The sequence below is a fragment of the Curcuma longa genome, unplaced genomic scaffold (assembly GCF_044706935.1).
Source record: "Curcuma longa cultivar G26 ecotype Majalengka, Jawa Barat unplaced genomic scaffold, ITB_CL_G26_1.1 utg509_np1212_2302976_RagTag, whole genome shotgun sequence".
NCBI classification, from domain to species: domain Eukaryota; kingdom Viridiplantae; phylum Streptophyta; class Magnoliopsida; order Zingiberales; family Zingiberaceae; genus Curcuma; species Curcuma longa.
In genome coordinates, this window is record NW_027435603.1 from 325921 (window position 1) to 351970 (window position 26050).

General features: G+C 37.3%; 2 protein-coding genes and 1 pseudogene across 2 annotated transcripts; 1 reads left to right on the top strand and 2 right to left on the bottom strand.

Moving 5' to 3' along the window:
* The first annotated feature begins 6664 nt into the window (after positions 1–6664).
* On the top strand, positions 6665–9093 carry LOC141820522 (IQ domain-containing protein IQM4-like). The gene is made up of 9 exons (XM_074707848.1): positions 6665–6987; positions 7104–7218; positions 7305–7370; positions 7466–7554; positions 7646–7733; positions 7820–7957; positions 8050–8142; positions 8238–8339; positions 8482–9093. Exons 1-9 carry the CDS (start codon positions 6665–6667, stop codon positions 8959–8961), a joined length of 1494 nt encoding a protein of 497 aa, XP_074563949.1. The 3' UTR covers positions 8962–9093.
* Positions 9094–10293: 1200 nt separating this feature from the next.
* Positions 10294–24431, bottom strand: LOC141820521 (uncharacterized). Its single transcript, XM_074707846.1, has 3 exons — positions 24296–24431; positions 20339–24218; positions 10294–10596 (listed from the first exon to the last, which is right to left on the bottom strand). The coding sequence occupies exon 2, from the start codon at positions 24186–24188 to the stop codon at positions 20505–20507; it is 3684 nt and encodes a 1227-aa protein (XP_074563947.1). The 5' UTR covers positions 24189–24218; positions 24296–24431; the 3' UTR covers positions 10294–10596; positions 20339–20504.
* On the bottom strand, positions 15409–17119 carry LOC141820736 (uncharacterized; annotated as a pseudogene).
* Positions 24432–26050: the final 1619 nt, after the last annotated feature.

The window sequence follows — 26050 nt, forward strand, 5'->3', positions numbered from 1 at the left end:
ATCCGTATGTAATGACTAATATTTGTTCACTAATTTTGCAAGAAATTAATGCAAATAAAATTTTTAATTTATTATAATTTTTGGTTTAATTTTTCTATCTATTTGTAAAAACTATCGCAGGTTGAAAATTATGTAATTGCACACTAAAAGCTAAAACTATTGGGAAATCATTTTGCGGCAGTTTTAGCAAACCGCCGGGAATATATTTTGCGGCACTTTTAGCAAACTGTCGGGAAACCCTATCGCGGCGGTTTCAGCAAACCGCCGGGAAATGGTTTCCCGGCGGTTTGCTAAAACCGCCGGGAATATATTTCAAACCGCTGGTAAAAAGAACCGCCGGGAAATTATTTCAAAACCGCCGCAAAAATAAACCGTCGGGAAATAATCGAACCGCCGCAAAATAAACCGCCGAAAAATCATTGCTAACCGCCACTAAATAAACCGCCGGGAAATATTTCGAACCGCCGTAAAAACAACCGCCGGGAAATATTTTGAACCGCCGCGAATACAACCGCCGGGAAATCATGTTTAGTGGCGGTTATTCCAGCGGTTCTCTAAAACCGCCGCTAAACGGTTTAACGACACCAGTATCAGCGGCGGTTTACCAAACCGCCGGGAAATGATTTTGCGGCGGTTCCAAACCGCCGCTAAACGATTTTTAAACCGCCGGGAAATCCAGTTTTTCTTGTAGTGATATTGAAAACTTCTCTGGTTTTCCTCCCTAAGGGAGATTGACCCATGGTAACCATGATTACTAATTATCATGTTAAAATTGTTGTTAAAATTATTATCATCTATCTGTCATCAAGTTATCTCTTCTAGGTGTTGACTCACTCTTATAGGCAAATAGTAAGTAAATCAAGATGAGAGTCCTTTCTCTTGGAGATGATGTTGTCCTACTTAGGTGTTTATGATTTTTTGAAAATTATCTCTCAAAATATAATAACTTTCTACTCAAAATAGAAGCATTTTAAATTTTAAATCCTAATGAATTTTCAATACCTTGGGACTCTTAGTGAGGAGAAAAACTTAAGCAAAGATATCGCAACGTGACAACTTATGTTTAAAGTGATTTGAGAGTCAAGAATGAAGTTTATTTTATAGAGTTAAGGATTGCTCCTAAAGGGTGAAAAAGACAAGATCAAACGGGTGAAAGGACATAAGTTCAAAAAGTGTGGCAATTTTTCTCTTGACGTTGGGAGTGCACGTAGTGCCAAATGGCATTGCGGCGTTCACTGCTTTGGCATGTTCAATATAATAAAACATGATTTCGCTCCCTCCAAATGGTTCAGTATCTTCGGACAATGATATCACGGAGATTTGATCCATGTCAAATTCAACAATTGTCACTTGAGAATCATGTTATATTCAATTTCAATAAAAGATGAAATCCGTCACTTCAACAGCTTCACACGGTTGGTCTCATGATCATCTGTAAGGAGGTAAATTGGAAAGTTGTAATTGGTCACTACAAGGGAGGGCATTGCCTTGACTTCCCCAAAATTCGACCCTTGTCCACTTCAGTAAATCTGCCCTGCACTAATCAACTCAACTATGCCCCTGGGGCACCATGTCATGTTCAAGATGCAAGTAGAGATGGCTATTCAATGTTTTAGTTCATTCATCCCTTCGGTGTACATTATGAAGCACATGCGAGTAGGAGTAGGAGTGTCAATTTGGATGGATCGGATTGAAACAAATGTATTATAAAAATTTTCTAACCCAAATTCAAAACGAATCTGAAAATTATATATCTGAACTTAAATAACCCGATCAATCTGAATAACTCGATGAACCTGATCTAATTTTTTATTCTTTAATATTATTTTTTTATTCTTTAATAAAATAATTAAATAAAAATTCAAAATGCATAATAAAAATAATAATAATAATTAATTTAAACACATACTAACAAATAACTTTAAAATGAAAATAAAAAGACAAATTATTTATCTTTTCGACTCCAAGTCCTATCCGGCTATCCGGATCAATCTGAACCCAATCCAACCCAAAAGTTTTTTTCAAGTCAGATTTTGGATCCAATCCGATATGATTCAACCCTAAAACCCTCAATCCTAATTCGATATTTTTCATATTGACTTAGATCGAATTGGTGGATTGAAAGATCAAGTTCATTTTTGACACCTCTACATGTGGGTCCCTTATGCTTTGTTTGGAAAAAGGTGAGGGAAGGGGAAGGAAGGATAAATAAGGGAAAAGGAACTTTGAACCTTGTTTGGAAATGAGTGAGGGAAAAGGAGCAAAGGATAAGGAAAGGTAAATTTTAACCTTCCTTATCCATGAGAAGGGAGATTTTCTTACATTCTAATTTGGGATGTAAGGAAAGGGAAGACAACTTTAAATATTATTTATTTTAATTTTATCCCTATTTTAAAATATAAATTCCTAAATAATTTATTTAACCTAAAATTTTTAAATTTCTCTAGTTAAACACGATGTTTTCACTCCTTTCTTATATCAATAAATTTTTATAGAAATATATATATATATATATATAAATACTTATTTATCCTTTATCATACCAAAGTATATAGATTCTATATTTCGTATGCTTATTGTATGTCTACTCATTATTTTTTTATTTTTTTATTTATTTAAATCGTAAATATTAATTTTAGTTGGTCTCACAAGGTGGTTTTGGCAAGAAAAATTTTACATCAGTTTAATGAGCTATATATATTTTTTTCACATGTAGATTTATTTTAAGAAGTAAGGATATTTTTATAATTTTATATATTTAATCTTGATTCTCTTTCTTTTCCTCCCAAACAAGGTAACACATATTACGTTAATAAACCTTCTTTTTCTCCTAAATAAGAAAAACATAAATACTTCCCTTCTTCTCCCTTTCCTTCCCTTCTCCTCCCTTCCTCTTCCGTCAATGAACTTTCTCTTGTCGCATCCAAACAGAACGTTAGTTGTTGTATAGTCATTCAACCATGCAATCGACTTGCTATTTTAATCAATTCAACCTATGAATATTTGCTCATACACTCACAAAACCAATTTTTCTTGATTTTTAATTGAGTTTAGAATTTGATTTCTAGTAATTAATATTTGACCCATGGCATAGTTTTCGCCTACAGTCTAATTTTTTAGGCTTTGATAGATCCCAATTTTTTTAATTAAATCTAACTATAAAATTTCACCACACACCTTTTATTGTTTAACATGTATACATGATTGAACTAGCTAGTGTCTATGTATTCTTGTTCATAGGCATTTCTAGTGTATGAGAATTATGCCATCAAATCAAACTAAAATAAAATATATATATTATAATTTCCTTCATCTCTCAAATAATTTTATACGGTAGGTTTTTTTAAGTTGGCATTCTCTAGCATGCTACTTAAGAAAAATCATTCGTACCGTGTATCATAGTTGAGTCTCGAACTTAAAATTCTAAAAATCCATTCATCAAAAAACTTTAATTGCTACACTATTATTCCGGAAGAAATTGATCATTTCTTAGACCAATATACAAGAGTCATACTCTTATTACTAAATAATATTGGTATGATGGACAACTTTCTTATTCTTTTTTTTTAATATTTGAAGTATTATATTTTTGCAAAAAATTAAAAGAGTAGCTCTTATTATCATTTGAGCTTCCAACTCTCCTCGTGTTTTTGGAGTCCATCTCAATAGATTAAGTTAAAATATCCCTCCCATAAATAAATAATTGCATAAAACTTGTTTAATTAAGAATGACCTTCTCTTACCTTCATGATCAAGAAATGAATAAATAAATATTTTTAGAAAAGAAAAAACAACTGTATGGGAAGCCAAGTACAAAATGACCACTAAATCTTCTACATAAAAGTCAAGGTCAATTGTAGGTATAGTACGACAAGTACTATTCTGTTTTATTATGGCAATATTAATTTTTCAGGATAAATAAATAAATAAATAATTTGTGTTTATGACAATATAGCATTAAAATAATAGTTGCATGATTCTTCTTTGAAGTTGGCCAGTCTGGAACGCGAATGCATGCATGGGTTCATTTGAACGCGTGTGGCAGAGAGCAATTAGTCAAACACGACGACTTTTGCTTTGCCGAAGTCAAACTAGGACAAGAATATTATCGGAATGGAAGTCAGCGGTCAAACCTGCTGAATGGCACAATTCCAAAAGTGATATCGCTATCGGATGGTGTTTGACCGGTAACATCAAGTGGACATTAAATTTCAAGCAGGCAGCGATTGATTTATGGAAAGAGCTTGTTAATTATTATTAAATTTCTTCATCTTTCTCGGTCAAACTCTAAGTTCTCTATTAGATACGGCTTCACTGTCACGTGCTCCCTGCGGTCAACACGACATCTACGACATCAAATCTTGACTCAGTCACAGAGACTTTGAATTAATCTTTATTGGTTGAGAAAAAAACGCTTTTTATTTTTATTCTAATTTTTTTTTTCTTTAAAATACCTTTGTCTGAACTCTGAATATCGTAATTAAAACTATTTTAACTAATTTTAATTAAATTACCGCTGATAAAAATTAGTATAACAGTATTAGAGTAGTTTGGAATAAGTTAAAAGTAATTTTACCTATATTAGAATAGTTTTGATCAATTTTAAATAACATTTAAGTAGTTGAAGTAATTTTAATCGAAATTATTTAAAATAAAATTACTTCACGTTATAACAATTTTGACTAAAATTACTATAATAATATTAAAATAAAGATATTTTAAAATAAAAATAAGATAAATATCCTTTAAATACTTTTAAAAAACACAAAATACTCTAATAAAAATAGGACAAAAGTCGAAGGATGTCCCATTATTTCTTAATAATTAAAGGGGAATTGTATTTTGATTTTTTTTATCAAAAAGGCATTTCACTTACTGTTTAGTCATATATAATTATCCAAATATCCTCCCGTACTATTCTGTATTATATATTAAAAATAGTTTAGAAAGTAGAGCCTGTGATTTAGATTTTAGAAATATTTAATAAATTACCTTTTATACAGCTAATAGATTTAAGATTTTTCAAAACCGCGTGTCGAGGTCTTTTTATAAATTTGTGTGCAATAAATAGGTATGGCGATTTATTTTGTGAACATAAAAATTGACATTTCTCACATGAGGTCACTTTTTAATGGATTTATATATATATAATCAAAACCATGGAATATCCAACTTTATCTTCCATGGTTTTAAGGCCACGTGGTGGTAGAACAACAGGGACTTGGAAATTTTAATTGACAAGAATCTCTTATTTGAAAGTTAAACACGGGATTAATAACTCATTAATATCTCATTTTAAGGTTATACTTACACTTAAGGATGAAATAAAAATAGTTTTTACAAATCACCGCCTTAGATTTTGTGTGACTAACGATGCCATTTAATTGACTCGTTAATGGTATAATTTTAAAACTATTATAAAATACTCTTTAATAAGTAAATTAAAATTATTTTAAATGGATTAAATTGAATATTTTATATTCATGAACACTAATTTCGATCAAATTAAAATTATTTTATTTCAATAACCTTAAAATAATAAGGAAAATAGGGATGACAATTAGACCCGGACCCGATGGAGAATTCGTTCTCCGATCCCATTTTGACCGAGGAATCTCCGAATTCGAGAAAGCAGGGATGGGGATGGAGAATCCCCGAATCTCGAAAAGCGGGGATGGATCGGAGATGGTATTCCAAAAATTCCCCGTCCCCATCCTCGAACCCGACTTTGATAATTTCATTCATTGAGATTCATTAATTTGATTATATCCTTATATCAAATGAAAAAATAAGTCATATTGATAATTACTTGTTTGAATACTATAGTTTCATTATTTCTAAAACAAATAATATTTTCTTTTTTTAATTAATAAAAAAGTAATATATTTTAAAAAATACTTTTTAAATATATCATGACAGGGATGGGGATGGGTATGGGGATACCCATGAAAATACCCACGGAAAAAACCACCTCCGAAATCTGTGGGGATCTCCGAAATCCGCTGGATATCCGAAATCCGACGGGGACGGGGATGATATTTAAATTATGATACCCGACGAGGATATGGACGGGGATGGTATATGAATTTGGATTTCGGGGACGGGGATGGAGAAGGTTTCTCCGTCAATCTCCGAATCCGTTGCCATCCCTAAAGGGAAATATGTCCAATGCTGTTTGGTATTTGTTTAAAAAGGAATACTTTTTTGAATATATATATATATATTAATAAATATTTATTTCACTGAGCTTAAGCACCAAAACTAGCAGCCTTTTCTGGGGCTGCTTGACGGCCTCCTACCGTACTGCTGGCAAATCTACGTACAAATCCAAACTCATCCCCCCACCTACCGATCTCCCATTGCTGTTTGCTGAATTTGGTGTTGAATGCTGTGGTTGACTTTGTGACTTGTTTGACACTTCTCTCCCTAATTTAGACTCTTCAACCCCGAAAACTTGGGCCATTCCTGCCCGGCGGTGAAAAGCTGGTCCAAGTACCTTCCAGGAAGGAGATGAACATGACAGCAGGGAGTTCGCATTAAACAATGGGGCAGATTCCTGCATTATTTATGCGCACGATCTGCGACAGGGCAAAACCCCTCCCTCCTCCTTCAGAAGAAGAAGAGAAAAATCAGGCACAAAGTCGTGATCGCCCTTGTCGTCGCCATGACCAAACAGACCTTTTGTTTGGCCGTGGATAGATCGCTGAGCTTCAAGAACTGGGAAGTGACCGAACCCGACGCAGAAGCAAAACCCCCCTCGGAAGAGCAAGCCGCCGAAGACCTCAAGCTGCAGCCGCCATCTCTCAGGATCCCAGCGAACTTCTCGGCGCCGCAACTCGACCTCCAGCAGAAGCAGGTGTTTGAGTTCCAGTCGCCGCGGCCGGTGTGCGAGCTCAATGCGGCGGCGACCAAGCTGCAGAAGGTCTACAAGAGCTACAGAACGAGGAGAAATCTCGCCGACTGCGCAGTTGTGGTAGAAGAACTCTGGTTTGTAGACACAACATCCAACCAACGAGAATTAAATTCCGCAATCTCTCTTCATCTAGATGGAAATTGTGCTGTGCTTTTGTCTGATTCAGAGTCATAAACTCCGCAAACTGCAGGTGGAAGGCACTGGATTTTGCGTCTCTCAGGCGGACCTCGGTGTCATTCTTCAACGTTGAGAAGCCAGAACCTGCAGTTTCTAAATGGGCACGGGCAAAGACGAGATTAGCCAGGGTAGAAATTTTTTATCAATGCCATTTAAACTGTATTTTCAAATCAAGCATCAACAATATTTTGTTGATCGCATTCGATCTTTTCAGGTCGGCAAGGGTCTCTCCAAAAACGAGAAAGCACAGAAATTGGCACTGACACACTGGCTGGAAGCTGTAAGCATTAACACACACACAACTTTCTCTCTCTCCCCTTTTCTGCTGAAGAATTTCCTTTTAGATACTTAATCGAATCGAAATTGTCATTGCAGATTGATCCAAGACATAGGTATGGGCACAACTTGCACTTATACTACGATGTCTGGTTTGCAAGTGAAAGCACTCAGCCATTTTTTTACTGGTAAGCGAAAAAGAATCAATCAATCGAGCAAATGCTTTGTTGCTGGATGTTTTTTTTTCTTTTTCATCTTTACATTTGGTGAAATGTTTAGGTTGGATGTTGGAGATGGAAGAGAAGTAAACCTCGAGGAGTGCCCAAGATGGAAGCTTCAAAAGCAGTGCATCACCTATCTTGGTCCAGTAAGCTCCTTGTTCTTCAAGTTGCAATAGTTCATATTTTACCCTAACTTAGGGTTTAAAAGCAAGTGTGTTCGATCAACTTGCAGAAAGAGAGGGAAGCATACGAAGTCATAGTTGAGGATGGAAAGCTTGTGTACAAGAACAGTGAAGCTCTAGTGAACACCACTGAAGGATCAAAGTGGATATTTGTTCTCAGCACGTCTAGATCATTATATGTGGGGAAGGTAAATCATCGAACGGAGAAACTAAAATATGCAGATCTAAATTCACTATAAATGGAACAAACCTAAAAGGTGGTATTTTAATCTCTGAGCAGAAGATGAAGGGCACATTCCAGCACTCCAGCTTTTTAGCTGGGGGAGCTACAACGGCAGCAGGAAGACTGGTGGCACGAGAAGGCACAATCCAGGTAAGAACAGTTGTAAACTTTGAAGTAGAATTGATCTTACTACAAATCTATGATCCTGTTTTAAGTACTTATGAATTGGTGATTGCGTGTCTCAGGCTATATGGCCATACAGTGGCCATTACCTTCCCACAGAGGATAATTTTAATGAGTTCATCAGTTTCCTGAAGGACAATGAAGTTGACCTCACGAATGTCAAGGTAATTGAATTGTTTTCTTCAGAAGGGAAAGAAATTAACAATTTTGAGAGGATTGCAAGAAAGAAGAGATCAGAGATTTCGATATGTGTAGTGCAATTCTAGTTCATTCATGAAGATTTTCAACTTACCTTACATTGTACAGAGATGCTCCGTCGACGACGACGACTACACTTCAGCCTGCAAGAGCCTCGCCGGTGACCACCTCAAGAGTGCAGGAGAGGCGGTAGTCGGGCCGGAGACCGAACCCAGAGCCGACGTCGGGACGGCCGCATTGGACCCGCGAAACGACACTGCTGCCGAGAGGAAGGCGTCGCCGCTCGCCAGGCGGGCGTCGAGCAAGTGGACGACGGCCGCCGGCGCCCGCATCAGCTGCGTCCGAGATTACCCGGTGGATCTCCAGTCGCTGGCGCTCGAGCAGGTCAACCTCTCGCCGCGGGCGGCCTTCTCCCCCGCTGCCGACAAGTTCAAGACTCCGATCCCGTCGCCGCGGCCGAGCCCCAAATTGCGTCTCTCGCCGCGTCTCCAGCGCATGGCCGTCCTCACGCCGGCCGCACTGCCGTCGCCGCGGCGAAGCCCTAAGGTTCGGCCCTCGCTGGCGGAACCCTACGGGGGATTGGCTTAGCGCCTTGAGATTCTTTCTTTCTTTCTTTTCTTTCTTTTCTTTCTTTTTTTAAGAAAAACAAATGTATTCGTTAATTGCCTGAGCACAGGGGAAAAATAACAGGTGTTTTCCTTTTTTTGACATATATTATTAGACGAGATGAATAAAACACAAGAAAAAAATTGCACTTGTTATGCAACTTCTTCTGCAAAAAGGTGGATCCGCCACCTTAGCGGCCTCACACGGTCGGCCTCACAACTATCTGTGAGGAGGTAAATCGAGAAAGTGCAGTTGGTTACGACGCAGGAGGGTATTGCCTGACTTCGCCAGGATTCAAACCCTTGCTCTCTTCGTTATGCAACTTCGATCTCGAGCAAAGCTTGAAGGCGATATGATCAATGGTCGATTGTCCTAAGATAAAATGGTCGATTGTCCTTAGATAAAAGAGTTTTGACACTTTAATTGCATAATGAAAAAACAACAAACAAACCAAAAATTGAATAGAAAAAACAACTTCGATTCATTAGTTCACCGGTAGAACTATTGAATCTAGTGTTGATTGAGAAATAGATATCATGCCCTTAGGGCATAGTTGAATCAATTACGACGGAGTGAATTTGCTGAAGTGGACAAGTGTCAAATCTTGATGAAACCAAAATAATATTCTTCTACGTCATGACCAACTACACCTCTGAAGAGAGACAGATATCATATCACAGTACCTCTAACAATGAAATTACGCGAAGTTTCATAGTATTTGTTTGAGGAACTCCTTTGCCAAAGTGGTATGGTTCCTTCTTCTTGGCCAGATAGAGGTGTTCCCAATTTTGACTAGGTAAATTGTCATCATAATTTATCTCCCTTCAAATTATTATGAGATCGGCAATACGTTTGAGGTAAATATTATCATCTTTTACCACATAAAGCTTCACCTTGACTTAATCGATCTACTTATTGACCTAGTTAGGTTGGTCAATTCATATCAGCTTCTCCATTGCTGATTATGTTGTAGTACTAATGAATTTCAGGAGCTCTCAGAAACTCATTTATGCTAACATTAACATTTTGAGTAGTGCAGAGTTGAAGTAGTTCTTGGCAACCAAAACCTATGATAACATTAAACTTTATGGGCTTCCAGGAATTAAGTGAAGAGGCCCCGATAACGCAGTCTAAAACCTGATCGGGGAATTTTGCCTAACCATCCTATGGGACTCTTCTAATGGCACTGAACGAGTATGATTCTTGTTGAAAACTACATCCAACGATAAATATTTAACACAGTTCGACCTAAAACCAATCATATGTCCACAAGCAATTGACAAAAGTCTTGGTTTCAAGGGAGATGAAAGATGATTTCCAAGGATCTTGAGTATTTGAAACTCTCAAGCACCAAACAAAAATCCATCTCTTTACATCCTCAGTCTAGCTGTACAAGAATAGAGAAACTACAACAAAATGAGTGTGGAGATGGGCAAAAATTGAACACCTTATGCATGTTCGTGCACTGGAAGTGTGGCCTAATGGGTCATCACACAACTATCCAGTTTACAACTACTTTAATTCGAAGTTACCCTTTAGAGTTGTACATCCACCCGCTGATGGCAAATGGGCGATTAGTCATCAGAAGCACAAAAAGGATCCAGCTGCTGGGAGTACCTACATCCATGAGACAACATAGCCATCAGATATACAAACTAAAAAAATAGACAACAAGCCATACCATATAATATCTCAATCAACCACACAACTACTTGATAACATAAACATAAGTGAAATTGGGGGATTCAGTAACTTGATATGTTGGATAAGTGACCATCCCATAGAAACAGTATGGCTCAACTCAATTGCCAGCGGAGTCTCAGAAATGTGTAATATTAACCCTTTCCTAACACGTTGAGCTTAGGGGGAAAAAGTTCAGTGATGTAACACAAGAAGAGAGACTGACTGTTGGAAGGTTTGGGGGGTAAAAGTCTGAGATTAAGTGGTAAAGTATTGTAGAGGGATTGTAGAAGCTTAGGTATCATACCTAAGGATATTAAGCATCACATCATAGGGAGATTGCATCACACAATCAAAAAGAACACTCTTGGTCACTAAGAGACACTAATTGGACACAAATAGAGGCATATATGAACCATTATTTTCCTTTCTTCCTTTTAGATAATTGGCATGTACGACACTAAGAGACAATCTTGGTCACATTCTTCTTAAGGCTAAGCTAATAGAAACTGTCTTTAATCATTGCAATAGTTTTATCTATTTCAAAATGACTTGCGGCCCCTCCAGCATGTAACTCCCATATCACTTGTTCACGAAAAGAAGTATTTGGTAAACAAAGTTGGGTTCCTTTAAAAAGATAATCATTATGCTACGAAAAATATGAGAAGTCTCCATGCTGTTCAGCAATCAAAGAAAAAAATATATTATTGAAATCTTTGCACAAAGGGTAGTCTTTCTTGAGTAGTTCAAATCCCACCACTTATACAACCATAGAAGAACGAATATATACCACTGTTGAGTGCATCAGCTGCTTTGTTTACAACATTGGATTTGATATGATTACAAAGGTATATTCTTGCAAGAAAAGACTCATTTCTCATGTCGATACTTAGTTTTTGCTGAAAGTTGATATATTGAAGAGCTTGGTGATCAGAATATAGAACAAACTCTTATGGAAGAAGATAGTGTCGCCAATAACGCAAAGCTTAAACTATTGCATAAAATTCTTTATCATAAATGGAATATTTTTATTTTGCCTCATTCAACTTCTCACTAAAATATCCAATAGGATGCCCTTCTTGACTTAATACACTTCTAATTCCAACATTATATGCATCACATGCCACTTCAATCTTTTTCTTGAAAAGTTTGTGAAGTTGTGTTGGTCCAAGTAAACATCTTTCTTCATACAATCAATTATAGGAGCCATAATAGAATTAAAATTTTTGATGAATCACCTATAAAATATTGTTCGGCTATGATAACTTCTGACTTTTTGTAGTGTCCTAGGCAACGACCACTCTTGGATGGCTTTTATCTTGTCAAGATTGCCTCTAACTCTCTAAATGCAACCACAAAATCCAAGAATACCATAGATAAAGTCATAAAGGAGCATTTATTTAAATTTATATAGAGCTTCTCTCTGCAAAGAACTCTCATAACTTGTTGCAAATGGGTAAGATGATCTTCTTTACTTTTGTTGTAAAATTAAGATATCATCAAAGCAAACGACAAGAAAGTTCTAGATAAATTGTTGTAGTACTTGATTCATAAAGTGCATAAATATGCTAGGAGCGTTGGAAAGACCAAAAGGCATGACAAGTCATTCATAGAAGTCATTTTTAGTCTTGAAAGTTATCTTCTATTCATCTCTGAGTCTTATGCGTATTTGATGATACCCACTTTTCAAATTGATTTTTGAAAAGATGCAAGAACTAGGCAACATATCCAATATATCATCAGGGTGAGGAATTGAAAATCGATATTTGAAGGTGATATTATTGATCGCATGATTGTCAATACACATGCCAACTACCATTTTTCTTTGGCGTCAACAATGCAAGGACAACTCATAAGCTTAGACTTTCCTGAATGAAACCCTTAGACAACAATTCATCCACTTGTCTCTTCAATTCTACATGACCATCTGGATTCATTCGATAGTCTGGCAAATTGGATAGTTATAAACCTAACATATAATCAATAGCATGATGAATTTTACGTATTAGTAGAAGCTCGTTGGGTAATTCTTCTGGAGCCACATCAAAAAGGTCATTCAACAACATAGTAATTTCTGGAGGAACTGTGAAAATTTTGGTAGTAGATACTTCTTTGACTTCTTGGATTATAAGAGCATATATAGCAGAACTTTCTTTGCTTTCTTGTTGAAAATTTTTCTTGTTAGCAGAATTCTTTGCCTTTTCTTACTTGTATCTCTTGATTTCAGCAATTTGTAATGTTGGTGCAGTCTGCCTCTAAGATTTCGATATTTGACAATATACATAGGTCTGATCAGTTTGTCCAACGGTTAATCCAAATAGGATCTAATATTTTGAATGTGAGTGAAGTTTAATTAAGTCAAAATTGACCAGATGACTAGCAAGAGAAGTCCTAATTGGAAGCTAGACAAGGAAATTCTGATTAGTGAGATTAGGCAAGAAATCTTGACAGATTAAGGACACCAGACGAGAAGTCTAAGTGAGTCCGTGGATCGGACATCTTGCAGGTCGATGAGTCAACAAGGACCGAACATCAAAAGCAAAGTCCTGGGGGTCAAAGGATCAGATGTTGAGTAAGAAGTCCATGTAGATCAAGGGTGACCGGATGTTTGACAGGTAGGAAGTCTACCGAGTGATTAGTCCTACCTGAATAATAGACAAGGATAAGTCCAAGCACATCAAGGATAACCGAATATTTGACAAAAAGAAATCCTGAGAAAGTAACCCTCAGGTAAGCCTTGTTGGTTGGACCTACAAGGTAAGACTTAGATAAGTCTAATAAGTCAGACAGACTACAGTTAGGCTTAGGTTACTTGCTTGTTTGTTGTATGTTTATTTTACAAGAACCAAGAGCTGGAAGCAAGACTAAGGAAGCATGAAAGAAGTAAACAGAAACAGTCAAACCAAGCACGAAGTCAACTCAAATCAAACCGGATTGAACCAGCTCTGGACGTCTAGATCTTATTCCAAATGCCTAGATTATATTCCAAACGCCTTAGTTTGGTCCAAGCGCCTAGACTAGGACAACTCCGAGCACTTAAATCTCATTCTAGGCGCCCGAACACTCCAGGCACCCTAGGCTGGTCGAGCCGCCTAGACCAGGATGAAAATTGACTTAGATAAAGACCGACGGAAGCGAATCAAATTGAATCAGTTCGGAGCGTCCGAAAAGGGATCCAAGCACCCGAAAGAGTCTTTATAAGGCCTCAACGAGCAACATCAAAGGGAAATCAACTCATAATTACTGTCAAATCCTATGGTGCTCATGAATGCGACCGAATCCTTGCTCGTGCAACTAGGGAAATTCTAGGAGTGCATGGTGCTCATGACTTCCAGATCGACTCGACTCAAGTGTTTGTGCTAATTTGTCTTCCTCTTTACGCTTTATTTTTTCTATTGTATTTTGATTGTAAAACGAGTTTCTTCGCCTCCGAAAAGGATATCACTAGTGGACGGACATCTCCCATATATAGACTTTGGATGTACTAATCCTGGGGGTTCGAAATCAAGTAAATCCACGTATCACTGTGTTTTGTGTTTTTAATTCCGCTGCCAGTTCTCTATGATAAAATCGAACGACCGTATGAATAAGATTCACCCCCTCTCTAGCACACAACGATCCTACATGCATTGGTTCCAATAATATCTTCTTATTGTTAACCATAAAAGTGTATGTGTTCTCCTTGCCACAATAATGCACATCTCGATCATACAACCAAGGTCTTCCAAAAAGTATGAGTTACTTTCATAGGAATAATGTCACGCCAAATAGAGTCACTATAATTTTCATAAGAAAGAGAAACAAGAGAACATTGTGTTATCGGAATGGACGTGTTATCTATCCATCTGACCTTGTATGGTTGGGGATGTGATTGCACATAGAACTGAGTATTCGATTAAAATTAAACTGAATCAAATTAATCGAAACCTAACAAACCGAATGTTTTTTGAATGAACTAAACCGACCAAATTTTTAAATAAAAACCGAACAAACCGAACCGATACAATATCGATTAATTTAATCGAAAATCAAAATTTTCAAGTATTATGAAAGATTTACTGATTAATTAGAGATTTATATGTTTACTTACTTAAGAATTTACCAATTATTTTTTTTATTTTATGTTATTTGATTTAACTGAATAAGGGAATTTAAAATCGAAACTGAACCGAATTAACCGATATAACAGACTTTTTTAGAAAAAAATCAAAATTCTGAAATAATCAAACTAAATTTTTAAATTCGATCGGTTTGGTCGGTTTATTCAGTTTAATCAAATTTTTGCTCACCCCTAGTTGCGTAGGAAGCTTGAGGTGCTCTACCATAGATGTTGAGACAACATTCGTGCAACTTCCACCATCGACGATAAGCTTATGTGCTTGATTTCCACAATGAACCAACATCTGAAAAATAAATGTCCGCCACTAATCTTCACCTTCGACTTTTGTAGTAAGAATACGCCTAACAACAATTGCCAAAGAAGTATCTTCATCTTCAATATAAATTCCATCGTTAAAAGAATTTTCATCTCCATCTCTTTGATTTTCTACATCATCTTCATGCCCTACTCCGATATGTGAATTCTTTTTAGAAAAATTATAAGCCATGTGGCCAGGTTGTTGACACTTGAAACATTTGTTACCCTTGTTATTTATCTTGGATGGTTTCATTGGTGGTTTAGAGTCACTTTGCTAATTAAATGAGTTGACAGGTCCTACTCTTGCTTGCTGGTTGGCTTCAGAAATGCTTTTATTCATTGCTAAAACTCCAGCTTTCACCAAATGGATAATTCAAATACTCCTCCATATCCAAGGCAACTTGGAAAGTTTGTTCCAGGCTATAAAGTGAATGACTTAATAATTCTGTTCTGATTTCAGACCTTAATCGAGCTTTAAACCATGCAAGAGTTTATCTGGGATCTTCAATAATTTGACTCATCTTGAACATTGAATTTTTGCATATACTCAGCCACAGTTAAGTTATTTTGCTTTAAACTAAAATGTTGATCACATAATTTATCACAATAATTTGTTGACAAATACTTCTCCCACTGTTTAGTTTTCATTTCCTGCCATGAGTTGATTAGTAGTTGCCCCAATCTCCTTATGTATGTTTCAACACCAGTCCATCATAATTTTACTAACCCCACAAGCTTCATTCAAGCACACCTTACTCCTCGATCATCTATCATGTCGTACTTATCACAATATTCTTCTATTGTTGCAAGTCAATCGACAAATAAAAAGTAGTGTTCATTTTCCCTTCAAAATTTAGCACCTCAGTTCAAACTTTCTTTGTTATATCTCAAGCAACATCTTGGTAATTGTTTTTCACTTCAAGAAATCCTCTAGCCCACTCAGAAAAAGGTCATTGTTGTTGGAGTGTTGGAAACCCTTATTGAATCAGGTTACTGTTTGCTTGAGATGTTTCTCCTTGCTCTCCTTGGATTTGATCACCTTTAGAATGAGAAATCATGGCTTCAACACCATTTAGACAAATTTGCATACCATAAAGTTGTTCCATCATGTGAATAAGTATCTCATCTCCTTGACTATCAATCAACTTCCCTCTAAAGTTCCTCCCCGATATTGTAGACATATTAACCTAGCTTTGATACCAAATATGATGCAGCACAAGAAGAGACTGAATGCTGGAAGGTTTGGGGAGTAAAAACCTAGGATTAAGTGGTAAAGTATTGTAGACAGATTGTAAAGCTTAGGTATCACACCTAAGGGTTCCTATGCATCACACCATAGGGAGATTGCATCACACAATCTAAGAGAACACTCAAAACTCAGTATCTACTTCATATCCCAGCATTAGAATAGTTCACATATTTATACTAATAGGTGGACTCATCGAAAACACAAAAGACTCATAAAAGCACATGAAACATAAATTCTAGTCGAAACACTAGGACTCATAAAGATACATAGGAAATGTAAAAGAGTTATAAGGATGCTCCAATTTTTCAAGCATGAGAAGTTAAAGCATATTGAAATTATTGGGCATTTAATGTTGGACATTTAAAGCTGACTTTTCACTTCAACCCTTTCGAATTGATGAAGTTTATATCATTTCCATTTATCATCTTCCAAGACATGTCAGATTAATAGTTGAGCTTTAGAAATTTTATTTCTGTATTTACAGATTTTTAATGGAGATTGCCACTTGTCTCCATCATTCAGTCACTCTAATCTTTATAGCTGGACTCACTTCTAAATTTTTATCTCTTTTCCTTTTTGTTTGCATTATTTAGCTAGTATACAGCCCACTCAAATGGATATTCATCAAGTCATACCAATCAATGGATATAACCAACATGAATCTTCAAGCTTCTGAAGCTGACAAAGGACGTGAAGATGAAAGCACTGGTGTTTGAAGCAACAACAAAAGCAGTTCATAAGCAAATACTAGAAATGCCCCATTAACCTTAATAACTTAGGCGCTTATACTCCATGTCATGTTTATTCAAATATAGAGGTAATAAAACATGGAAAGTGTATTTTGAGTTGAAAAAAAAACAAATAATATATCCTACTTTGATGCAGCATAAGAAAAGAGTTTAATTGTTTGGAGATAAGTAGGAATCTAAACATTCATTGTAAAAAGTGTCGAAGGGCTGTAGAAACTTAGGCATCACATCTAAGCGATTTTAGGCATCATACCATAAATTATACAATCCGAAAGAATTTTCTTAAAATCTCACTTTTTATTTCATACTGCAATAGTACAACATCCATATTTAAATTAATAGATGGACTCTTTGAAGATAGTAAAGAAAACATAAATGACTCAAAAATATATTTTGACAGACAATTTAGGATTTCTTGTAAGCAATAAAAATTCTGAACTGAAGTAAAGATTGTTTGACTAAGTCGAAGCCTTTTATGACTAATCTTCGCTTTTCCAACTTTTCACCATCAAACATTGAAACAGATGGACTTTATATTTGACTTCCTAGGCCTTGTCTTTCAAACGTTTGAACTACTAAACTTTATATTGTTTCCCAAATAGGTTCATCATTATCCAAAGTATGCCAAATTAAAAATTAAACTATAGAATGAAGTAACAATTTCTAACTCTTCATTTCAAATTGAAATTGAATCTCATGTAGGTTATGAGGACTTTATATCCTCTTGTAATCTCCCTATCCTTTCAACAGTTTTCACCATCACATAAAGCCTTCTTGATTAACCCGAACACTATTGTCATTCCTACCACCTTATCCGAGGCATTATCCAATGAGAAATAGAAATAAGATGAATGAAGAAATGGAAGCGTTAGAGAAAATAAATCATGGAATTGGTGAAGTTGCTAGAAGAAAAGAAACCTATGGGGTGTAAATGGGTCTATACAGTGAAATATAATACTATCAAAATTCTACTATCATTGACAGCTAATTATAGTTGGGAGTTACAATAGTTTGATATCAAAAATGCATTTGTATGGAGAAATAGAGGAAGAAATTTATTTGGAGATCCCACTAGGATATGGAAATAATTTAAATGCTCATATAACATGTAAATTGGAGAAAGTCTTATGTGAACTTAAGCAATCATTGCAAGTTATGATTGTTATGAGGAATAGATAAAGCCGAGGGGTAATACATTGTTTATTAAACATTCTTCTTTAGGGGGAGTCATGGTGATCTTAATGTATATTAATGATATAATAATGATAAAAAATGATGATAAAGAAAGACAACTTTAATTAGCCTTTGGTAAAAGAGTTTGAAATCAAAATATTAGGAAACTTGAAATCCTTCCTTGGGATTGAAGTGACTCACCAAAAGCAAGACATTTTCATCTCCCACTAGATTTCATACTCAAAATAATAAAGGAAGATGTCGCAGTCATCTAATAAGCAAACTTATTTGTGTGTTTCATACACAACTAAATAAAACATATGTAGTAAATATGATTAGTCAATTCGTGCATAATGCAAAAGCAACTCACCTACAGGTCACTGAGAAAAGTATCTCAAAGGAACACCAGGATCAGTGGTATTCTATTTAAAAGAAATGGAGATTCAGTGCTAGAAGCATATATGGACGCAAGCTCATTACGTTGGGTTAGTGGTTATTAGGAGTTCAACCACCAGATATTGCACCTTTCTTGGTAGTAACCTTGGGAGATGAAGGAGAAAGAAACAAGATGTGGTTGCACAATCTAGTGCAAAGGTTGAATTCCAAGCAATGACTCAAGGTGTGTTTGAACTACTTTAGCTAAAGATCAACTTAGAAGACTTAAGATCAAGTGGAATAGTGCAATGAGACCTTATTGTGATCAAAAGTGTGCAATTAGTATAGATCACAATCCAGTACAACATAATTGAACGAATCACATTGAAATTGACATACACTTTAATAAAAAGAAACTAAAGAGCAGGTTGATTTGTACCCCTTACATATCTACATATGGACAACTTGCAAATATATTTACTAAAGGATTAAGTATGTATCCAAGCTGGAAATGATAAACATCTATCCACCAACTCGAGAGAGAGTGTGGAAAAACATAATTTCATAAATTCTGTTTAGTTTTAGAAAGTTTTTTTATGATTTTTTATTAGAAAAGTGTGTTATGAAGAATTAGTCATAATCTGAATTTTAAAAAAAAATAGAATCTCATGTATTGGACAGGGTTTTCAATAATATAATTTTTAATTTCCAAATAGTATGACCTAACTGTTGATACTTAAAACATTTGTTGCCCCTGTTTCAGGTGATTTTAAAGGTGGTTTAGAGTCACTTTGTCGATTAAATAGGCTGACAAGTCCACCTTTCCTTGATGTTGAAGTGAAAGAGACCCTTCTTGAATCAAGTTATTGTTTGTCCAAGATGTTTCTCCTTGGGCTTAATCACTTTTGGGCAAAGAGATCAGGGCACTCTTAGAACGGATTTGCACTCATCAAGTTGTTCCATCACACAAATATGTCCCTAACTATCAGTCAACTGCCCTCTAAATCTCCTGCTGTACCTGTTAGGCATATTAACATAGGCTTTGATACCAAATATGATGCAACACAAAAAGAGGCTTTGATTGTTTGAAGTGATGTTGAGTAGGGATCTGAAATTTAGTTGTAAAGTGTTGAAGAGTTATAAAAACTTAGGCACCACACCATAGGCAATTGTATCACACATTCTGAAAGAATTTTCCTTGAAATCTCGCTTTTCTATTCCATACTGCAGCAGTACAGCAAACATATTGGTAAGGTGAACTCTTAGAACATAGAAAAGCAATCATAAAGGACTCATGAATATACTTCTACTGACTCTTAGGATTTCTTGCAGACAATAAAGACTCTTGACTAAATTAACTAAAAGACCCTTTCGATAATTTTCAGCTTCCTAAACTTTGTCCTTCAAATGTTAGAACTGTTGAACTTTATATCATTTCCAAAATAGGCTCATCATTATCCAAAGTACTTCAATTAAAAATTGAACTTTGGAACTGCTAGATTTTCAAATGTTGGGCTGCCACTTGTCTCCATCCTACTGTAAACTGTATTATAAGATCTCCCACTGTATAAGTACTAACTAATCCCACTAGAAGGCAAAATGAGGCCCCACTGTATGCCAAATTCGAACCTAAACACATGCAACCATTTATGTATAAGAACAGCTAGTTAGGTGTTTACAGATAGTATTAACTTGATAAAGGATGAAGAGAAGCACCTTTACTATTGATTTTAGCCCTTAGCTGCACATATTCAACCAGTTGACATGACAAACAAGTGACGCTGAATCACATATCATTCTCAGGTGCATTTGTTACTGCAAATTTCTGGTTGAACAATTTCCCAAAATAAGATGGACTGAACTTGAATGACCACTATTGATCTTAATAAAGCCTGCCAGTGCATTCAGGAGAACCACATAAACATTCTTTTCTCCTAACATTGCCCTCTGAATCTTGGACCTGGCCTATCGTATAGTTGTAGTGATATGTCAGTTCTTGTAAAGGAGGAATATTCTCCATAGCAAAAAGCATTACATGTGGGATTCTTTCGTTGTCATGGTCATAAACAACATTTTGTGCATATAGATTTGGAGTACAGCTGTGATTGATGAATCTTCCTACATTCCCATACTCAGCTGCATCAATGGTGAAATTCACATTGTCCAGCATTTCAAGTCGAGAACTACCCATCATAGTAGATGAAAACCCTTCCGGTAGAGAGTGATCATAGTTATGACCAATATCAAAAAGATACTCATCATTAATCCTCTTTTCAGCTTCTTTATCCTGAAGGAGCTCACCAACATATTCACATATAAAACTTCCAGATGTAATGGAGCTCAAGGATCTCACACCCCAGCCCCTTGTTTCTGTCCTGAATATCTCAAGTGGTATTTGGATGCCACGTTGGCTCACCCTGTTGTAGCATGACGGCAGACACTTACAGGATGGCCCACACTCATAAATGAGAGATTTTGCTTCCACAATAGCGCCATCATGATTAAATGGAATTTCACCACCATTCCTGACGGCACACACACAATTTTCTGAATCAGAGCAGCCACCATAGCAATTACAACCTTTTGGAGGAGTCTTAGCAAACCCTGAGGGATATTTGTTCTTTGTTATGTACATAAAGGGAGGAGGATGCTCATCATTGATTGTATTGATTGCGCAAATAGGTATCTTTTCCTTGCCATTTGAAATATCTTTCACGCATAAACCTGCACGTACTTTTAGTTTTTTTGATCGCTTGACTTCTTGAAAAGCAAGTTCTGGTTGCCCTGGCATTCTTCTCAACTGGAACTGAAAAACACTATATCCGTCAGGATCATCCAGCCAATAGCTCTCAACCAAATAAAGACCAGCATATGTGAATGTCGAGACTAGTTTGGGCCTTGTATCATGGGAACTTCCAGGTTTCATTTCCTTTGATCCATGAATAACTCGCACAGGTGTCTTTGTGTCAATACTATTCTTCAGTGCCAGATTTCCACGTTCAAGTCTTTGGTCTTCTCGTGGTTTATCTGGACCAGCAGGATTTCCTCCAGAACCAGAATATATCAAGACATCTGAATTATCCATGTCATCATTATAGCCACCAGAAGCCACAATACTTGTTGCAACTGATATACCAGCTTTCTTTGTTGCATCTATACCTCCTTGAAATGGCCGGTGAAGACCAACAATGGCTAGCTCCACCCTATACCTGAACTCATCTCCAACTTCAACTCCGGGAACAGTTCCTATGATTGGCTGACCATTGTTAACCCATCCAATGTTTTTTTTAATAATTTTTGCAGCAGTCAGGTCAACCCTCTTTGTTTTGCTTGATTCTTTTGATTTAGCTTCCTCAGTTTGTAACAGCTTCCTGCAAAGTAACTGAAAATGGCGTAGAACATTTTTCACCTTATTGCGAGCTACCACATCTGGCGTACTGTTACCAATATAATTCCTTCTGAAGGGATCAACAGGATATAATGTGACGGCCAACTCTTTTGAGCCTTCCACGGAACTCAGTTCACTGGATTCTTGGTATTCTACAAGTGCTCCTTCATTTTCGTCATGCTGAGTAGCACAGTCATCATCTTCAACATCCTTAAAGGCCTCTTGTAATTCTAGTGTCATCTGCTCTTTTTCCAGCTCTGGAAGAGTAAGTTGAAAATTGGAAGTCAATCTCTGCCTCTTTGGTTTGGGTAAAGCAGGTTGCATCTCGGAGTCAAGTTGCTGTCTCTTTAATTTGGGCGGGGCAAATTGTATACCTAATGCAGTCTTCTCTCTCTTCACCTTTGACATTGGAGTAGCAACACTCCAGGACCCATTGAAATTTGACTTGTGGCCCTGCCTCCATGGACAATTAGAAGCAGCCATGAGAGCCAGAATCATCGGCCTCTCTCCATAAGCTTTTGAATTATCAGCATCCAATTTTCGTATCCCAACATGGGCTTCCATTGTAGTCTTTTTTGAGGAGTTCCCTTTGACATCATTAATGATGTGATTTCTCTCTATCGACTTACCAGTAGATTTACCCGAAGGAAATTTCTTGTTATCAGAACCAGGGGTCTTGCTCATTTGATATTCACTACTGCTGCTAAGTGGTTGTGTTTCCTTCTCAATTGACCTTTTATCAGAAGCTGCTCTAGCAAGTATTTTATTTTCTCTGGAAATAGCATCTAATGGCTTGTCTTTTGCTTCCAAAGGCTTACTGGAAGGAGGAGGAGCAGACTTTGAGAACTTAGCTTCTGGTCTTACTTCTTCAGTGATTTCCTCTTTAATCTTCCTCACCACAATCTTCTCCTCATCTAGCTTGGCAGTACTACTATCAGAAGGGACTTCATCATTTCCTAAACTTATCAGAGCTCTAGAAGGAACATTATCATTACCTAAGTTTTTCAGTGCTGTTGGTTGCTGCTTCACGGTTGGGTGTCTTTCATCAATTGAATTATTTCCCTTAGTTGGAGTAGCAGCTGTAAGTTTTATAGCCTGTTCTCTGGTCAAAGGAGGAGCGCCAACTCCACAGCCTATTGGATAGTCTCTGATAGAGGGGACAGTGCGCTTCCACAGAGATGGAATCAGCTTTGGAAAACGATGACTGTTCGCATTGGCATCATCATGCGATGATCCATCAGTTGTAGATACATCTGATGGTTTAGACTGTTCCAGTTGATTCTCCAATAACTGTGGAGTCCCTGATTTTTCATCTTGGTTATCAGAAACCACCTTAAGCTGGTCTACTGCATCTCGCCGGTTGTCTTCATCTGCTGCAACATTCCCTGTTCCCACCACTGAAGGATCCACAACTGGATGCTCCAAGCATCCAGCAAGGACAGGAGATACAGATTCTAAGCTAAGAATACCTGCCAGACTGTTCTCCACTACCCTATCCAATGGCACATCAGCAGTAACACCCACTAGAGGCTCGGTAAGTTCTTTAGACTCAGCAGCAGATGGAAGCGGAGGAGAAAGGGGAGGCTGAGGCGTAAGTTCTTTGGACTCCATTACCAAAGGTGACGAAGGAGGAATGACAGGCTGCGACAGTAGGGCAACCTCAGTTTTCCGGCCAACCACAGAACTAGGAACACACCCTTTGGGAAAATCTCGGATGGCTACAACGCCGTTCTCCGCAACCTTGGCCGACAGCACCATAGCAGCTACGCACATAGGAGACGCAGTAGGTTCTTGGGACTCCGCTGGAGAGGGTGGCGAAGGAGAACGGATAGGCTGCTGCGGCAGAACTTCCTGAGTCTTCTGAATGACAACCGCATCTTTCAGAACGCGCCCTTTGGGGAAATCTAGGATGGAAACAGCACCGTTCTCCACTGCCTTAGCTGACAGCGCCTCCGAAGCGGCATCACCAGGAGACCCGGTTACTTCTTCTGACTCCGCTGCAGCAGGCGGGGAAGAAGCAGGGAGAGGCTGAGGCTCCGCAAGTTCTTGAGGGACGCGATGCGTCTTTAGTGCCAGAGCCTCTTTGGTCTTTCGGTTGACAACCACTGCGTTCGGGCCGCACCCTTTTGGGAAATCCCGGACGCAAGAGACCCTCTTCATCTCTATGACCTCCGACATCACCTCTACTTCCACAAAAGAACAACAACACTAGATTGTCCCAGGACAGCAAATTAGGAGAAAGAATGGGGAAAAAAAACCTAGAACGAAATCAAAGCAAGCAATACCTACGGATCTGCCGATCGGAGATCCAATACAGACGGTGGAACAAAGGAGTGGAGAGGCGATGCTTCGCTTCCGCCTTCTCGCCGGAGATTTCCACGGGGAAACGAGGAGGAGGAGCGTGGCCGGGGAGAGGTCGGTTACGAACGACGAAAGGAAGAAAAAAGGGTTTCCGTTCCGGTTCTTATGTTAGGAAACAGAATGGTTGTATGCCTTTGCAGTGATATTAATAGCTTTTTACTAATGCACCCGTCGAACTGACCCGATCACTTACCACGTTGGGATCGACAATTTAGAGAGGGTGACATTCTGACACAAATCGACCTTCGTAAGAATGGAGCTTTTGTGTGACACGTGGTGACCGTCGATTTGTGGGTCCCTTGTCAAATGAAGAGTCACTCCAGGTGAGTACGCACTGGATAGAAATTCGGAGGCTCGATGAATTCGTCTAGACTTGTTAAGTGGATCCTTCATTCCCGGTCCGGTCCGGTCCGGTGCGGTCCGGTCCTATGGGCCACATACGAGCAATGGGCCTGCCCGATATCCTTTGAGCCACATACGAGCGATGGGCCTATAGCCGAAATGGATCTTATATAATACGATCCAAGTCTAAGACAAGAGGAACAGCTACAAAATTATAGTCGGGCAACCGCTCAATGAAGACAGAATTGTCAAATTTCATGACTGGATGGATTAACCTGATAGAAATTCGTCATATAATGGGATGGGATGGGATGGATTGACCCACTAATTTAGTAGGTTAAACATTTTTCAACCCAATCCAACTTAAGACGAGTCACGGATCGGATTAGGCGTCACGGATCTGTTAAAAAATAAAAATATATAAAAAATATTAAAATTTTTAAATTTAAATTGTAGTTTAAACGGATTAAGTTGAAAATTTTAAATTTACATTGTAGTTTAGACGGATCAAATCCACTAATTCATTAAATTTTTTTATTTAATTTTAAATTTTGAAAAATTAAATAAATTTTCTCAATCCACGGGTCAACCCACGTGGGTTGCGGATCAATCTACGCAGATCGCGGACCTAGACGGATCAATCCACTTAAATCCTCTTAAAATGAATTGATAAAATTTCAACTCAACCTATTTAAATTGCTATTTTGCAGTTAGCTCAGTCATCTGATCATGATCTTACAGTCACCTGGTTGAGTGGCTACCTAAGCACGAAATGGCAGCCACAGCCAGGCTTAAGATAAGTATACTTTTTAAAATTTCTAGATCTTAGGACTTAAGAACAAGGATACTATTTTATACAGAAATCCATAGTGATTGGGAAGTTGGTGATATCTGACAAACTCACAAACAACCATAGATTCTACAATGGCTGCTTTTGTTTGTTGTAGAACAGCAAGAATAGACATGCTTAACAAACAAGAATAGACATGCTTAACAGTTCGCTGATACACAAAATTCAGGAATCATTCAGAACTTTGACAAACAGCTAGCTCTAGAGTTTGTTATGCTGCAAAACTATGTGGGTTTTTTTCCAGGAAGAGCAAGACATGCCAAGTTGTAGGTAAGTTTAACATTTCACTATTTTGACATGAATGCATTGCATTTTATCAGTTATTATTGAAGGGAAAGTCCAGCGTAAAAATTGATTGGCTGAATAATTGAGCACAAAAACTACAAGTTAAATGGAGTAACACCAGATACCTGAACAACAATACCTACTCAATACGTGCAAGATGATTGAAAAGCCAGGCACCATTATGTTAGACCAGAGCATGTAA

Coding starts and splice junctions, on each gene's coding strand:
- LOC141820522 (XM_074707848.1), top strand. CDS start 6,665: ATGACCAAACAGACCTTTTGTTTGGCCGTGGATAGATCGCTGAGCTTC. Junction 7,371..7,465: donor TGACACACTGGCTGGAAGCT/GTAAGCATTAAC, acceptor TTGTCATTGCAG/ATTGATCCAAGACATAGGTA. Junction 8,340..8,481: donor TTGACCTCACGAATGTCAAG/GTAATTGAATTG, acceptor TACATTGTACAG/AGATGCTCCGTCGACGACGA.
- LOC141820521 (XM_074707846.1), bottom strand. CDS start 24,188: ATGTCGGAGGTCATAGAGATGAAGAGGGTCTCTTGCGTCCGGGATTTC.